Below are 17665 nucleotides of genomic sequence, written 5' to 3'. Positions count from 1 at the left end.
GAACTCTCTAAATGTTCTCTCAACACCCACTGGCTCTTGTGTTTGAACACTTGCCCCTGACTGATGCTGTTTCAAAGGGTATAGAACCTTTGGGGCATGGTCCCTGGGCCACTGGGAGCATGCCTTGAAAGTTATGCCTGTTCGGATTAGCTCTCTGTTCGCTATCAGCCTCCACCTTATAAAGAAATGACAGCCCAGGCTTCTGTCACAACAGAAGCTGCTCCCATCATCATGCCTTGCCTGACAAGATGGGGAAGTTCCCTGAAACCTGAAACAGAATCAAACTCTCTTCCCATAATTGGCTTTTGTCACATCTTTCCTCACACTGAGGATAAAAGCCACCAACACAGGTTGTATCTTAGATTTTTGTCTCTCCAACCCCTCAACCACCCAGCTTAGGGTACAGCCTACTCAGTAAATATAGAATTGATAAATTAATTAATTAAGCAATCCCACCCCTCAATAAAAGGCATGGTACCCAGGTAAAATCACAAAGAAGGATGGTGTGGCCTGCCCTCTTAGCTCTTTCATACCTCCCTGATTCCTCTCATCACCGAAGCTGAGTCCGGTCACTCCCTGCCACCCTTTAGACTACAGATGACCTTGGGAGAGGTAGATGGATGGGGCAGCAAGGTTTTGCTGGCTTATGTTGAAAATCCAGGCACCTTCTACTTCGCCTGAGAAAACACATGGAACACGAGCCCTGTGTTCAGCCAGGAAGGAATCCGTGGCTTAGAGATTAACCTATCAGAGGAAAAGATCACGAGGCCTTGGCTTGCAGGCATTCGGGTCCCTTGCTCTGCCCAGATCGTGCTTCAGTGAGTCCTCACTGGGTCTCAGAAGCTCTCCAGTGAACAGGAACTAGACACATGCCTGAGAGCAAAGCCCAGAATCAGGTCTTGCCTCCTACAACAAACAGCTCACTGGTGACCAGAAAGCCAAGGATGGAAAGGGTGCCTGAAAAGATAGTGAACTTGACATCTGAAATTTTGGAAGCAGGGACAAAAATGGGCATAGGGGATGCTGGTAAATGGAGGGGGAACTGAACATCTTCTTCAGATGTTAGGAAGACTACAACTGGGGATCTGTCCAGCTCTGGGACTCTGAGTATTCCTCCTCCTCGCTGGAATACCACCAGAAGAAGGCACAGTGCCTGTCATGTACTACTCATAACCTTCAACTCATCCTTGTCACTCTCCAGGGTTCTCTTTCAGAACAGGACCTTCCTAGACAAGGAGGTGAGAGCTGACAGGCATGGTAAGTAGAAATAGGCCCCTGTGTTCCTCTTCTCTGGAGCAGCCTGGGTGGCTCTAAGGATAGCCAAGACCCACAGACTGTACGCAGAGAGCTAGCCTCGGTTATACAGAGTCGGTTGGGAGTTGCAGCTCAAGAGAAGACATTTAATGCTGAGGGAAGCAGGTCTGCACAGCTTACATCCAGTAGCCTCCTCCACAGAAGGAGGCACAAGAGGAGAGGAAGCAAGAGGGGGGACCCAGGTGTCCAGCAAAGATTAAGCAGGCGAGACAGGCCATCTGGCTTGCTGATGATGATTCTACGTGGCTCTGTCCTCAGAGTTGGGGGGAGTGGGGGAAGCCTCTTGAGCAACTCGCTGTTCTCATGGCACTGCCTCAGCGCTGGTAGGCAAGTCCACTGGATACCACAACATAGCCCTGGAAGACCAAAAAGAAAATCACAGGCAAACTCAAAGGTTTATAGGGGACCCCGGCTGCTGTCCCTTTAACCTATAGGTAGTATTCCCATCAGGAGAGGCCATAACCTCGCTGGCTCTCAATCTCCTACTCTGTCACTTGAGTAGCAACACAAACCTCATAAGGCTATGGAGGGATGCAAGAACCCTCGAGAGTCAGGCCAGCCACCTCCTGTGGCCAGGCAGGAACCCCAGCGGACCAACAGAGATGCCAACCCACCCACAAGACTTTTGACCCAAAATGTATCCAGTCTATAAGAAATACAGGCTCAGGAGATGGAGCAGATACTGAGGGAATGGCCAACTAATAACCAGCCCAACTTGAGACCTAGCCCACGGGCAAGCACCAATCCTTGGCACTATTAATGATACTCTGCTATGCTTGCCGATAGGAGCAAGTTGTCCTCTAAGGGGCTCCACCCAACAGCTGACTCAGACAGATAAAGACACCCACAGCCAAACAATGGATAGAGATTGGGGACTCTTATGGAAGAATAGGAGGAAGGATTGCAGGCTCTGGAGGGGGTAGGAACTCCACAGGAAGACCAACAGAGTCAACTAACCTGGACCCTTGGGACTCTCAGAGTCTGAACCACCAACCAAAGAACATACATGGGCTGGGCCTAGGCCTCCCTGCACACGTGCAGCAGATGTACAGCTTAGTCATCATGTGGCTCCCAAACAACTGGAGCAGGGGCTATCCCAAGGCAGTTGCCTGTATGTGGGATATGTTCTACTAGCTGGGCTGCCTTGTCTAGCTTCAGTGAGAGAAGAAGCGCCTAGTCTTACAGAGACTTGAAGTGCCAGGGTCTGGGGGGGTGGGATACCTGGGAGGGGCCCAACTGCTCAGAGGAGAAGGGGAGAGGGGATGTGGAAAGGATTATGGGAGGGGTGACTGGGAGGGGAGCAGTGAGCCGGAAGTAAAGAGACCCAGTTCCCATCCACAGGAGCTCAGTCAAGGGTCAGTGGTCCTGTATGGCAACCATTAAGCAAAAAAATAAAATTAAATTAAAAAGAACCAGGCCAGCATGGGACCAGCACATACATGTTCCACGCTCCAGGCATGGCCCCGTGCCACTGCTGTTTCCTGACTAGGAATCACTGGGTTCCTTCTCCCTAACAAAGATGAGCATTCCCTGTACCTCCCATACTTTCTACGCTGCACTACTGCAATGAACACTCCTAAAGGCCACTCACCATTCCTACATCGTCAGCCTACATCCATCCAACCATTCATTTAGCAAACCTCAACTGAGCCTCTGCCACACACCAAACCCTATGGTAGATGCCAAGAAGTCAGTGAAGAACAAAAGAGGCCCAGTTCCCATCCACAGGAGCTCAGTCAAGGGTCAGTGGTCCTGTATGGCAACCATTAACCTCTTGTGGCTAACAATTTTTTTTTTAAATTAGGAGAAGAAAGAAGAGGCCTTGGTCTAGCCTCAAACCCTCTGATAGCCAGGGGTGACCTTGAATTTCTTCTGATCCTTTTGCCTCCATCTCCCAAGTTCTAGGACTACAGACATGTACCACCATAGCCAGCTAAGTTTTTTAAAAATTAAAATTTGTGTCTTCACTTGCAGAGTCCCATTTCAACAGCCCCATGTGCCAAGTGACAGCTTTGGACAGTGCTGATTCTAGTCGCTGCAGAAAATTCCATCGTGTTGGGCTGTTGTGGGACATGTTTTGTGACGATTCCCATCGACAGTTCTGACCCCTCCATGGTTTGACTGTCCTTTCTTTTTTTCATGCCTACGTGTATGTGGTGTGTGCATACATTGCATATATGCACATTCACATCTGTGGAGGCTGGGGGTAGACATCTGATGTCTCCCTCCTTGTTCTCTGCCTTATTTACCATAGCAGGGCTTCACGATGGGTCTAGCCCGCTCACCCTAGCGATCTCCTATATCTACTTCCTGGGTGCTGGGTTTTCAGGTAAACCACCAGACCTGACCAGTGTGAATACTGGGAGTCTAGAGTGTTCAAACTTGCACAGCAGTACTTATCTACTGAGCCATCGCCTCAGACCCTGGTCTATCCATCTTCATGAGAGTGGATCATCAGAATATTAAGGCCACCATTCTTAAGGAGCTAGGGTAAGCATTCTCTCCGGACAGACGCTGACAGGCACCACTTTGGACTTGGATCCCGTTTCCTGTCCTGTGCTCAGCCTGTTTAGGGAATTTTCTCCAAGTTTCCCCAGGTGAGACAGAAAGAGATCACAGGGTGTGATCCTGGCTGTGTCAGGATGAATTTTAGGCTGGGCCTATGATTCCGGATCCAGGGACAATAATCACAGAAGGTTCAGGAAGTTGCCTGGTCCCTCCCCCCACCCCCAGATGCATGTGAGTTGCCAGCCAAGCTGTAATGAACCTCTCTACCATTCACCTTAGATCCCAAGAGGCCAAGCCCATCTCAGGACACAGGAACATGAACCAGTTGAAGACCTGAAGTCTCTCCCCTATCTTCATACAGTTAAGGTTTGGTGTGTGATCTTGAAAGATGAGGGGTGAGCTCCCAGAGAGGTCACCCTTCCTCCCCTATAAACAGGCTCCCTGGCCACTCAGCGGCTCTTACCTCACGGACCGAGACCTCAGAGTGGACATAATGGAGGTTGACTACACTGGGGAGGACAATCCCCATGCCCAGGAGAGCTGCAGAGAGACAGAAGTGTCCAAGTTAGTGAAAGGGAAAGTTCCACCTCCAGCCAGTCCTGTACTATGGGATGTAGAGTGGGAGGCAGGACCATCCTTATCCTATGGAAGGGAAACCAAAATGGGATTAGGAGCTTTGTGAAGACCATATATGAGTATGTACCATATATGAGTATGTACCAAGAAGCAAAGGCAGCTAGACCCCAAAGACCACTGCCTTAACCTTTGAGCCTGAAAGGGCTTAGGGACATGGACAGGCACAGAGGTATAGGCTCAAGAGGGCACCGGAGGGGCCAAGCAGTGGAGAGCAGGACTTACCGTTGAGGTGATCCAGCAGGGGTTTCTGGAATACATTGCTGATGAGTGTGTGTACTTGATCCATCTGCAGCCACGGCCAAGGGTTGGGTGAGGGTGGAGGGAGCAGCCATGGGAGAAGATCAAGAGAACGCAGTTAAATATATAGATGAACAGACATCAGAGGCACATGGAAAGGTGGGAGGGTGTATCTCCCACATCAGCCAAGCCCCAGTCAAATCCCCAACTAGATCAGCCTTGGGGGTCAAGCAGCCCAGGGAGAGCTCTAGACCTCGTATTAGAGTTACCAACAGGAGGACTGCCCAATAGACTGTTTGATGACAGATGGAAGTTAGGCTGGCAAACTGAGAGCTGGTAGCAGGCTTGGATATATTAACTCACATCCCATGGATGCATGGGGACAAAAGAACATGTACATGGTGGCAGGAGCCTGACCACGTGACCTGGTAGAGGACTAGCCAGTGCCAACTGTCCCACAGACCAATAGCTCTGGCTGAGGGTCAATCACATGCCCACAGGCAAAGGGACAGGCAAGGAGGTGGGGACAGATGAAAACCAGGTAGGTCCCTGACCCCAGGTTTCCAAGAGAAGCACAGTTACGGCAACACTGGGGTATGTGCCATTCTCAGGCTTCCATATCCATTCTCACGGCCTAAGGCAGCCCAGAGTCCCACTCACATCAACGGAGCCCACATTGGAGGTGGCCACAGAGAGCTGGAATCCCCTGAAAGAAAAGGAGGGACAGGCTCAGGGAGGGCCAGCTTCCCCTGAGGTTCTCATCACTAAGTCCGAGAGCATGCTGATGTCCTCTCACCCCAGCATAGATGTGCTCCCCCGAAGCTTCGCCTTGGACACAGAGAGCTGAAGGTCTAGGTTCACCGTCTGTACGTCATGAAGAAAGCAAATGAGAAGGAAGACTGGGGAGCCACCTGCCCCTCCCCCTCCAGGGAAAACAATGTGTTTATGGAGTTCACTGAGATCTGCACTTTACAAGCAACAACTGTATAAAGATGACAGGTGAGGGCCCTTCCCCTGGGAACCTTCCAGAAGTAACGAGACAGGAGTTTTCCAGAAAGTGGAGGCTGACACAGAGGCAGAGGGTGATGGGGACCTTCTTGTACAGCCTGACCCAGGAAGGCTGCTCTGAGCAAGACTTCCACACTTAAGCTAAAAACTGAAAACAAAGCAGCAGCAGCCATGCCAAAAGCAAAGGGAGAAGGCCCTAGGCAGAGGGCTCCACACATGCCAAGGTCCTGGGGCAGAATGTCTTGGCAAGGTCAGGAGGTAGATGTGAATAAAACAAAGCAAAGGAGGAGAGCACAGAGGCCTGTGAGGTCTCAAGGAGACTAGCCCCACCTGGCCCGTCACTCACCACATCCAGGGAGAAGAGGAACTGCAAGGCTAAGTTTGGGGGCGCAGCAAAGACCTCCAAAAAGGGCTGCAGCTGCAGAGTAGAGTTGCCGGTGTGGAGTGTGACCACGGGTGTGGCACCCAGCTGCACCTTGAGGACCACTGGCATAGGCTCAGGGAACAGGTGAGCCACCTGGGACATCAAAGGGGGAGAGGTAGCACAAGTCCCTGCTTCTTCCATGTTGTCTGTTAAGAAGCTATCGGCCTCTAGTCGTGACTAAACTCAGAGGTAGCTCCAGCCCAGGCCTCTGGGCCAGACTTGAGCTCCTTAGATGGGGATGCCTGAGCTGCCATTTTGTTTGATTTTAAGGCATGGTCTTGCTATACACCCAGGTTGGCTTTGAGCTGGAAATCTTCCCATCTCCCAGCTCTGGGATTACAGGTGTGTGCCACTGACTCTGAGCTAGATCTTACAGACAGGGAGGGAACAAGGAAAGAGAGAAATGGCTCAGTAGACTCTAGGCAGACGCAGAGAGGAGCTAGAGTAGACTCTAGCTGACTGAGATGGGCAGAGGAGAGAAGGTTAAATGGCAGGTGCTGACACCACCATCACCACTAACAACTCCTCTTCACCCCTCAAGCACCATGCTTGGGATAGATGGAGCCCATGGAACTCCCACTCCAATCCCTGAACCTCTGGCCTACCATGAGCAGAAACGTCACCTACCTCAGGGATGAGCTGGCCCAGCATGAAGGTGTTCAGAGGGTTGGTCTTCGAATTCTGAAATCAGCCCCCATTGTGGCAGAGTTTGAGGCAGTTTCACAGTCAAGGCCACTGCTTGGCCTCATGGGTAGGGTTCCTCACCCACATGTTCTCTTCCAATAGCCATCCTGTAGCCCCCACTCTAGCTGCCCATTGCCCATGATTCTGCATCTACAGAATGACCCCATAATAGGCTATAGGGCACCCTGACACAAGACCAGGGTGGCAGACCCAGCCCTCACCAGTTGCCCTGTGATGTCCAGGTTGAGCGAACCGGCCTTCTGAAGCATCAGGAGGGCACAGTCAAACAGGTGCTGGGAAAGCCCCACAGTTGCCATGGCTCCTGCATCACCCGAAGGCCATGGCAACACGAAGGGATGAGCACCATGCATAGGCAGGAGGATGGGCTTGCCAAGCAGGAAGAGAATAGCCTGGATAGAGGAGGGAGCACACATGCAGGACATCAGGAACCAAGGGCCTGTAACCGACCCAGGGCTCCAGGCCATCAGCCTGGCAGAAAAGACTTAGGCTACAGTCCCACCTGGAGTACCAACCACCTTCTTCCCTTCACCCTCTACCCCCTTAGGACCCTTCCAGGACACCAACGATGCCAGCACCAGGCTGACCAGGAGATACTTACTCTGATATCTAGGGACATGTAGTTACTGGTGATGGTGGGCATGCTGGTCATGGAGTAGCGGATCTGGGACTCAGGGCCCACAGGACTGAGGCCTTCATGAAAACAGAAAAGCGTTGAGCACAAGTCCCTCATTAAACCAGTAAAGTTACTGACAACTTTTCTTATCGAGAACCAGGATTCCCAAAAAAGTCAGGAGCCCGGCGAGCCCTCTTCAAAGGTATGTGCCAGAATCCACCTATTGGTTAGTTCACACAATTCTAACAGGTACGTTTGCTAACGTTCCAAATCAGTGAAAGACTATTGAGCCCAAAATACGGAAGTGAAAGACCCAGTCAAGGCACAAGGACCATCTAATGGGGGCAAGAAGGAGACACAGGAAAAAAGGAGAGTTCAGCCAGACAGGTAGCTTCCACCATCTCTTTTTCCATCACCACAGAGTTACACTTCACACACACATACACACACAGTTTGGCCAGCTCATTCTTGCCCCAGTCTGCACACATAAGTCAGTCTGCTCCCCAAACTTAGGTCTCATCACATAATCACATATCTCTTTTCAGGAACTAAAATGCCAGAGCAAGGAATTAAAGATGTATCTCCATACAGAGCCTCAAGGCAGCTCTCAGGGAAGCAGAGCACAGAGGCCTGGGGTCTAAGTGTCCTCTCGGGTCAGAGTCTTCTGCCTGGGAAGCTTGCAAAGGTAGGCACACATGCCAGAGATGGCTGCAGGCACAGCAGGCCAGAGGCCTCTAAGGAGAGCCTAGCTCAAGCCAGAGCGCCACCCTCAAAGCCCTGGATGGCCCAGGGGCAGTTAATCACTTTATTTTTTATATTGTATAAGCATTTTTGCCTGCTCGTATGTCTGTATACCATGTGTGTGCCTGGTGCCTGGGGAGACCAGAAAAAAAGGTGGTGTGATTAGTTCCCTAGAACCGAAGTAACAGTTGTACAAGTGTGTGCCATGTGGGTGCTGGGAATCAAACCCAGGTCCTCTAGAAGGTCAGTCAGTCCTCCTAACTACTGAGCCATCCCACTAGCCCCAATGGCCCCAATGGCTCAGGTTTTCAGGAACATAGTTATGTGTATGGATATGAATAGATATTTCAGATATCTATTCATATATATTTATATGCCTATTATAAAATATCAATTATGAATATGTATTATGTGCTTTGTATATTTTTGTATAACTAATATATTTAATATTTTATATGAAAATATATATGTACTAAAACATACAAAGTCATACTGATAAATATATAAGTATATATCTCCATTCAGCTTTTTGTCTCACCTGGATTTAATTTCATTTTCTCTAATATTTTGAAGATTTTTTAAAGATTTATTTATTATTATACCTAAGTACATTGTAGCTGACTTCAGACACACCAGAAGAGGGTGTCAGATCTCATTCTAGATGGTTTTGAGCCACCACGTGGTTGCTGGGATTTGAACTCAGGACCTTCAGAAGAGCAGTTGGTGCTCTTATCCACTGAGCCATCTCTCCAGCACTGAAGATTTTATTTTTTATTGTGACAGCAACACAATATGGTTCCCTTCCTTATATACAAGTGGGTCTACAGTGTGGAGACAAAGTGGAAGGAGAAACAAGAAGGGACTAGAGACTAGTAGACTGTCCTGATTTGTCAACACTCAGAGAACTAGACACCACAGAGGCCAAATTACTGCATGTTTTTTAAGGGGTCTGATTGTTCAGGTAGCATGTGTATGGTAGAGGATTGCAAAATCGATCATCAATCGGAGGAGAGGACCTCGGCCCTGTGAAGGTTCTGTGCCCCAGTGTAGGGGAATGCCAGGGCCAGAAAGTGGGAGAGGGCGGGGTGGCAGGCATGGGGAAGGGGGAGGCAACAGGAGTTTGTTTTTTTTTTTTTTTTTTTTTTTTTTGGAGGGGAAACTGGGAATGGAGAAATTCGCATGTAAATAAAGAAAATATCAAAAAAAATGTTAAATGAATTTTGGTTTGGAATTAGGACAGAATTTCCAGATATTCCTGAAATGGTCTAAACACATAAAAAAAACATGCTGTGTTTTCATGTGGTGTTTGTTGCATTGACTGTTATAAAATCAAAATATTTAACTCTGAAAAATGCTGAAGATGTTTAGTATCCTGCAGTATCAAATCTTCAGCCAACATTTACTACTTTATAGAAAAATAAACAGATCCTCCTTATTTGTATGCAAAAAAAATGAATAGAACATTAAGGTCATATGGATATTTAGGAAATGGAAAATATAGGCCAGGAGCACAGGCATGCTTCTTTTTCAATATTTTCTTACACCACAGTAAAAGACATTTTTGTTACAGAGCCTTCTGGTAACACATGACTAGCCGATACACCCCTTTGAGCTGTGCTTTTTTTTGTTGTTATTGTTGGTTTTGGTTGGTTGGTTTGGTTTGGGTTGGGTTGGGTTGGGTTGGGTTGGGTTGGGTTGGGTTGGATATTGGTTTTTCAAGACAGAGTTTCTTTGTCCTGGAACTAACTCTGTAGACCAGGCAGATCTTGAACTCACAGAGATCCACCTGCCTCTGCCTCCTGAGTGCTAGGATTAAAGGTATGGGCCACCACCACCAAGTTGAGCTGTACTTTTTAATAGACTCTAAACATTTGAGGTGATGGACATATTAATGAGCTTGCTTTAACTATTCCATATTACATCTACAAACTAGGGCATCACTTTATATACTGTGAACACATATAATCCTACATCAGCAATTTACAATACACATCTTTTTCAATACAATAAAGAACTCACAACTTCTCCCACCATGCACTCTATGCAAGCATGCCATTATTCCCCAGGGCTGGCCCCAGAGAATCCCCTTGTTAGATGTTTTTAATTCACCAAAGTCAATGCAAGAGCTGATCTTTGGAATAAACACAAACACAGGGCACCTTGCTGAAGGCAAGCCCGCCTCTTAAGCCTGTTGGACCCCATGCTCTGAACATGTGCTGCTTCATAATGCCAACACATGCGAGAGCTAGGGACTCCCAGCCCTAATTTCTGGGTGGAATGGCATGGCTCACAGAGATGAGTGACTTCCTTAAGATCACGCATCATAGGAGTGGTGTGACTATAATTCCCATGTGTGGCCTTTAAGTCCAGGCCAGTTGCCTTAGCTTCTTGCCTCCTCCTATTTAAGGTGTTATGGAGGTTAGGTGGAGAGGAGAAATCAAGGAGACAAGATGACTCCAAAGTGAGCAGAGAAGTGGATGGATGTGTGAGAAGGGAAAAGCTGCCTGGGCTTGTCACCTCAGAGGACATAGCTCTAAGCCATGCTTTCCTATCATAACCCAGGTAGATGACAGCAGAGCCTATCTATCTTCTAAAGAACCTACTTCAAGTAAAGTTAGGTCCTGCCCTGTGTCCCTCAACTAGCCAGAGCCTCTGGATACTCTGACCATCCTCAACTTTCACTCTGTCCCTGTGTGTATGAACTCAGCATCCTTGCAGCTGCTCAGACCGACAAAGTGAGTCACAGTGTCATGGAAAGGTCACCAGAGTCAGGGCAAAGCTGGTGGGCCCCAAACAGGTGAAGCTTTGAAATGGCTAATGAGGAAAGTGATAACACACTTGGCAAGCCTTGGCTGAGTGGGTTCTATGAAGGAAAAGGTTGTGCAGGATTTAAAAGCAAATAAGGTGTCCTTGAGTCAGCATGTAATGCCTTCTGCTACTAGGCCTTAACTACTGGTGCCTGTGGCTAAGAGGATGGGACAGTCCTGCTCTTTAGCCTTCAGATCCTACCACAACTTGTCTAGGAAGCCACATAGATACCTTCCAATGTCCTCAAACAGAAGTACAGGTCAGTATGAGGACAGTGAGGAATACTGGGATGGATCTGTGACCGTTGGAGTTTGTGGATAAGCAAGCACTCAGCTCCTAGCACATCAAGGCATTTCCACCCAGTTTCAAAAGGTATCCAGTGAGAGACTTTTCACACAGTTCAGCTCATTAGTAGCAACAACAATGACAACTTCCTCCTCCTCCTCTTCCTCTTCCTTCTTCTCTTCCTCCTCCTCCTTCTCCTCCTTCTCCTTCTTCTCCTCCTTCTCCTTCTTCTTTCTCCTCCTCCTTCTCCTTCATTCTTTCTCCTCTTTCTACTCCTTTTCCTCCTTCTTCGTCTTTCTACTTCTCTTCCTCCTTTTCTTCCTCCTCCTCACCTCCTTCTTTCATTGTCAAGGCTCAGAACTCAGAACTAAATCATGCAGCCCCCAGGGGAATAGGCACCTATGTGTCCTTTTCAAGAGGTTCTGAGGATCTGCTGTCCTCTAAAAGACTGAGATTCTGACAGTGGGAACAGCTCCAGATCCTGATAGTCAACGGGGCTTAGTTTCTCTAACAATAATGCTCATTGATTATTTGATCACTTGGTTTTATTTCATTTTTGGCAACTGGTAGATTCTAGAATCACAGAGTTGGTTTTGACATCTGGAGGTTGCCAGATTCTGTGAACAGCCATGTGTTTTGGAGAGTCCTGGGTCAGTGGCCTTACCATGGGCCTCCTTTCTCTTACTACTTAGAATCAGAAGCCAGCAATGAAGACCACACCATCTCCAGGTGCAGGGAGACATCTTTGAAGGTTCTTAGGGCTCAATGGCCCAGCCCTCCCACTCCCTGGGCTCCAGGTCTTACCGATTAAAGTGCCCAAGTGAACATTGAGGTCCTGGACCAGGCCATAGACACGCAAGCACAACTGTGGAAAATAAAGGAAGCTCGGTGAGGGCCATTTAGAGGTGTGGGTGAGGAACAGCGGGCTGCAGGTCCTTGTCATCACCCCTCAGAGGCCTCCCAGGATGTGCCACCAAGGATCCCTTCCTTTTCTTCCTTGAAGTGACTGGCTTTCCACCCCCCTTAGGGTGCTGAGGAGGCAAGAGAAACTGCCAACAGCTGGAGAGGATCAGGCCAGGGCGCTCATAGCCTGTGAATACTGCCGTCACCTCTGGGATGGACATGACACACTAGATAGATAGGACTCCTGCTGCTGCCCCTTATGGAAGGGCTAAGTGAGGCTGGGGAGGAAGAGCCTACTCTCTGGCAGTGGGGCTCAGGGCCCGTGGGTATTGTCTCTCACCAAATTAGCTGAATGCAATGATCAGATCTACAATTTCAACCATCACAACAGACTAGCTCTGCAGCCCCCCAGTTCTAAGTTCCTCTCACACATCAGCACTCTCACCCAGGGCTGGCCTGTCCATTATACAGCCTGGGGTAAAGGAGCTGAGGTCACCACCACATACTTGGATACACACATGTATGAACATGCACACGAAACACATGTACACTTACATGCATTGAAGAAGATGCACACAAATGCATATCAAGATACAATGTCTCCTCCTCCAGGACCCGGAGCCCCACTGCTCATGTCTCAGGCTTTCCAAGCTAATCCATCTACCAGAAGGCCCTTACCTTGTTGTTCAGGTCAGCTTTGATGTGCTCCTGCACCAGGCCCAGCAGCTCCTGGGAGGTACTGTGGAAGTGACACAGAAAGTGTCTGAGTCCCTGGGCATGGGTCTTGGCTGAACCACACAAACAGCTGGGGCAGAAGTGTCTGTCCTCAGTCAGCAGTCCAGAGATGCACATCTGAGATAATGCTGCTCCAGGCAGTGTTAGAACAGTGGTCCCCACTCCCACAGCAGAGGAGCATGAGAAGGGTATCCTTCCTCTCAAGGTTTGGAAGCAGCCAAAATGGTGATAACTGAGGCCAGGCTCAGAGGAGACAGAAGGCAGACATCGGACCTTGCAAAAGCCCTTTGTGGCCGTCTGTATGCTCAGCCAGCTGGCCCAAGGGCTACTGAGGTGGGAAGGAGTTAGGAGGAGAGCTGGGGTCCCAGGTCTACTTGTCACTTTGGTTCCAATCCCTGGGATGCTTAGAAGAGCATCTGCTTAGCTCTGGACCTCTTCACTCTTAGAGGAAAAGCTATTTCTGCCTCTTTACTCTTAGAGGAAAAGCTATTTCTGTGTGTTTATATCACCTGGTTCCCTTCTGCAGCCAATAGGGACCCAGCATGGGTGGAATTCTGTGCATTCGCTGCTCTCTGGGGAGAAAGGTCAAGCTTTGTGGGACTGGTGCAATTCTTTCAGGGCTTCCCAGTGCTCGGCCACCTCAGAGCGGAAGATGCTAAGGAAAGAGCAAGCATAATGGTGGACGGGAAGAGGGACCCAAGCAATGGGTTGGTGAGGCCATCTGCCTTGAATCATCTGTACTTTGGACCTCTATTTCCTGTGGCATGGGGAACCCTGGCACACCCCTGGTCAGACAATGTAGAGCTCATGGAGATGGCTCCTGTGAAAGTCCAAGAGTGGCATTCACATAAGGACTGGAGGTGGAAGCTGCTGTTAGCCTCAGATGCTGAGTTGAACAGCCACCTGCCACAGAGAGCTTGGCTGGTCCTACCCCACCTCCCAAACCTGTACTCTCCACCTCTGCAGGGAGGTATGGCCTGTAAGGGCCTCAACAGCCAAGCTGATTGGCTTCATATCATTCAGGAGAGACTACTGGCTAGTGTGTGCTGGTAACTGATACAGGGAAGTGACCGAGATGCAGGCATCAGGCAAGCCCCTGGTCCTCTCTGAGCTTCATTGTGCTAAATCATAGAACAGGTGTGATGACGGAATCTCCTCAATCCTTTGTGGCCATCCATGAAGGCTTGAGTAAGAAACCTAAGTAACCGCGCCACAGCTTTGGTACCAGGAATCCCTGAGACCCAGGGCTCCCAGAAACCTACCTGTTACTGCCATCCAGCATGCTGGCTGGATTGAAGATTGAAGAGCAGGTGGGGACACTGAGCACAAGGGTCCCAATAGAGTCCCGTGCCATGTGCACATCAGCCAGCAAGTCTACAGGCAACACCAGCTCCATGGGCTCTGGGACACTGCAGGAAGACAGACCCGAGCCCACCCCATTGTATAAAGACTGCACAGATCCCCCAGTCTGGGTCATCCCTCCAGAGCCCCCCATTCAGGGTCACAGCACAGCTGATGTGTATGACTCGGGCTTCCTGTAGCTCCTGTGACAGGGCTCTGGGCCAGATACTGGCCAGGGTGAGCCTCAGCTCTCCCTTCTGTGAGATGGACAGGAAACGGGTGGTCCCTGCTTCACAGCACTGTGCTGAACTCTCCAAGATCTCATTTTGTGAGAACACCAGCTGTGTGCCCAGCCACCAAGAGCACCCCTAACACACATCTAAGTGCTGGGAGGTACACATTACAATGCCATGGGCCACTCATACTGTCACAATGCATACTGTGCACAGTGCATACCAATATAGGGCCAGGGAGCACTCCAACAACAGAGCACCGAGGAGCACTCACTACCATAACACTAGGGAGCACCCTAACATCCCAGCACTGAGGAGCACTCATTGTCAAAACACTGAGGAGCAGCCTAACCTCACAGTGCTTGGGCAAAACAACAAAGACAAAGGACTCCTTGAAATGTCAATGCACGATGTTAGCATTAAATGCAGTTAGTTACACAGAAGCTGCCTGGAGCAGAGAAATAATGCTGCTAACACAGTTTATTGAGCACCACCTCTGTACTTGGCACTGTGGAAGAGGTGAAACACCATAATCAGGACACCAAATCGATTCAGTGAGACCCTCACAGCCACCTGTGAAGGTCCACCTTAAGTCAGGAGAAGAAACATGAGACATCTCCACCAGCTACACAGATATTGGGACAGGACTAAGGTCTCCAGGATTCTCTATTGTCTCACTCCTCCAGAGGGTGGCAAGGGCCATGGAGATACCATTAGCCCTCTCCCCTTGCTCTTCCCTGGGAGAGACCTGGAAATCCTGCCCCCCACACACACACACAACAAAGAGATTCACTTACCTAAAGACTTTGATGGTGAAATTGGCTGCCGCTGATAAATGTACCCCAAAACCAGCAATGAACTTCAAGTAGAAGAAGGGCACGTGGACGTCCAGAATCTGAACCCTGTGGGGTTGGAATCCGAGGGACAAGGGAACTCTTGTCAAGCACAGAACCAACTCCAGAGAGTCTCTCCTGAGCCAACCACACATGCTGATGTTATAAAGAAGGGCTTCCCGATGAGCAAGAGAAAGGTGAAAAGCTCTCTATCACCGGAGGCATGTAAGACACCCAAGATGGTACAAAGGCAAACAGAGGGGCCTGGCCTCAGGTAGGACATAGAGAGATGATTGTGTGTATTCCTAACAGTTTCCAACTATATCCCTGTAAACACGAAGTCCAGGAGAGAGACACTGAGGTCCCCGCAACTCAGAAATTCCCAGAGTATTTTAGCCTTAGATTCTAGTATCACCTTTGGCGCTCACCAACAGGAAACACCCTCCCTTCCAAGCTGCTGGGCACTCCCAGCGACTCTGTGATTTCCTTTTTACACAAGTGAAAGTCATTTTCTCCATGCCCAGCAGTTGGCAGGGGTAGGGTTAGGACAATTCAGATATCAGAATATGGCCCCACTCTCAAATGCTCATTTTAGCCTGGCGTGATATGGATCCAAGATCACCACACAGCCCAGCATCAAACCTACTGAATCCAGCCACAGCCTTCCTGGATATACTCCTGCTGCTGAAAGCAAGGGTTCTCAGGCAACTTCCAGGCGGCTGGGTCCCTATCCAGTGCATTATTCAGATCCAAACCATTAGCATACTAAAACTGGCACTACAGTTCTATCTTAGGAGTCTCAAACCGGTGGTTCCAAGCTCCCTGTGTGTTGACCTGTGCTCTGTTCTGGTGTCTTTGAGTTTTTTAATTAATTTCCAGCATTCAAAACTATAGATGATAAGTTGGGCACAGTATTTCAGGGCCTTGATCCCCATGTTTCAGGGGCAGGAAGATTGCAAGTTTAAGGGTGGCCTCGGCTACATAGCAAGACCCTGTCTCAAACAAAACAGAAGCGGGAAAAAAAAGGGAGAGAAAATTATAGTTGTTAGATAGGTAAGTAGATAGATTTGTTGATAACTCGATAGGCAGATTTCTTGAACACCCAGAACCCTTGCAGTAGCTATTGGTATACCCACAAGGATAGGCGCAGTGGCTATTGTGTTTGAGTTTGGGATGTCTCCACCCCTTTGGGTCTTTATGCATTAAGGGGCTGAGGATAAAACTGGGCTTGTCATTGTGTTTAAATTTGGTATCAAGCATTTGGAAGAAGAATCTGATACTTTTACCAGATCTGTGGCCCCCAGGGCCACAGTTTGAGCCCCTGAGAGAAGAATCTTAAGAACTAATACAGAGTTACTAGGTGACCCCATTTGCCAAGTCTTCTTATAACCTCACACCTCCTGACCTGGAGAGGTCTCCCGATAGACCCATAGGCCCATCCAATAGTTCAGAACACTGTGCCAGCTGAGACTCTCCTGTAAAGCTCACTTAAGATCCCCCTCCTAGTGAGCCAAAGCACTCACTCCCTTGGCCAGCCAAACATTCCAACTAGCAGCAGGAGCACTCTTTCTGGAGGATGGGAACACTCACCTGGTAGACTGAAGCACCTTGCCACTTGGATCCATGAAATCAGAGATAGTGACCTGCAGGGCCTGCTGGAGAGGGGCTTTCCCGATGTCCGACACTGTGGGGTCAGGGCAAGGTGAGGTCAAGTTCCTGGATCCACCAAGCATGAAGGACCCACTACCTATCACCTGCCCTACCCTTCTGGTAGAGCACCCAGGTACCAGATGGGACAAGCTTGGAGTGGCACGCAGGGAGAATGGCTGCATCAGGCAAGACCACACAGTGTGCCTGATTCATCATGCCCTCCCTCCCACCCCTTCTTCACCCCATTCCTCCAATACAGTAAAACCCTTAGTCCTCTTGCAAGGCTTCATCTGAGTGCCAGTTGGCCCTAGAGCTTTCTCAAGTCACCAACCTGAAAGAACCACTAAACTAACTAATCCTGGTTTCTGAGAAGCATCCCCTGAGAGGAAATAGGAGGGGCAGTCTTACCCTGAGCACCTGCACCCAGGTGCTGGATGCAGGTCCCTGCCCTACTGTTCACTGCCTTCCTGGCTGCTCCATGCCACGCTTTCTCCATCGCTACACAAGCACTGATTACAACGCTCATCTCTTGGGGCCACTGTAAATACTCAGTGTGCATGCATGCTCCTCATGCTGATGCTGCGGGCCTTAACATTAACAGTGGCTGTCCCCACACAGTGCTCTGGGTGTGCCAGGCACTATTTTGAGCACTTTCTTCTATTCATAGGCCCAGTTTGAAGGGGGGGGGGGG

General features: G+C 49.3%; 1 protein-coding gene across 1 annotated transcript in view; it reads right to left on the bottom strand.

The window, feature by feature from the left end:
• Positions 1-1375: 1375 nt before the first annotated feature.
• Bpifb2 (BPI fold containing family B member 2) overlaps positions 1376-17665 on the bottom strand; it is an 18600-nt gene continuing 2310 nt past the window's right edge. The window contains exons 2-15 of the mRNA XM_031373718.1: positions 16915-17008; positions 15289-15393; positions 14180-14326; positions 12861-12921; positions 12084-12144; positions 7431-7522; positions 7033-7221; positions 6755-6808; positions 6050-6220; positions 5492-5559; positions 5356-5401; positions 4681-4744; positions 4286-4362; positions 1376-1670 (exon numbers count right to left, since the gene is read on the bottom strand). Of these exons, the coding sequence (XP_031229578.1) occupies positions 1629-1670; positions 4286-4362; positions 4681-4744; positions 5356-5401; positions 5492-5559; positions 6050-6220; positions 6755-6808; positions 7033-7221; positions 7431-7522; positions 12084-12144; positions 12861-12921; positions 14180-14326; positions 15289-15393; positions 16915-17008 (1271 nt within the window). The 3' untranslated portion in view covers positions 1376-1628. The remainder of the gene's footprint in view (positions 1671-4285; positions 4363-4680; positions 4745-5355; positions 5402-5491; positions 5560-6049; positions 6221-6754; positions 6809-7032; positions 7222-7430; positions 7523-12083; positions 12145-12860; positions 12922-14179; positions 14327-15288; positions 15394-16914; positions 17009-17665) is intronic.

Source organism: Mastomys coucha, unplaced genomic scaffold (genome assembly GCF_008632895.1).
Source record: "Mastomys coucha isolate ucsf_1 unplaced genomic scaffold, UCSF_Mcou_1 pScaffold15, whole genome shotgun sequence".
NCBI classification, from domain to species: Eukaryota; Metazoa; Chordata; class Mammalia; order Rodentia; family Muridae; genus Mastomys; species Mastomys coucha.
Note: the sequence above shows the minus strand (reverse complement) of the source record. Positions and strands in the feature narration are given on the sequence as shown.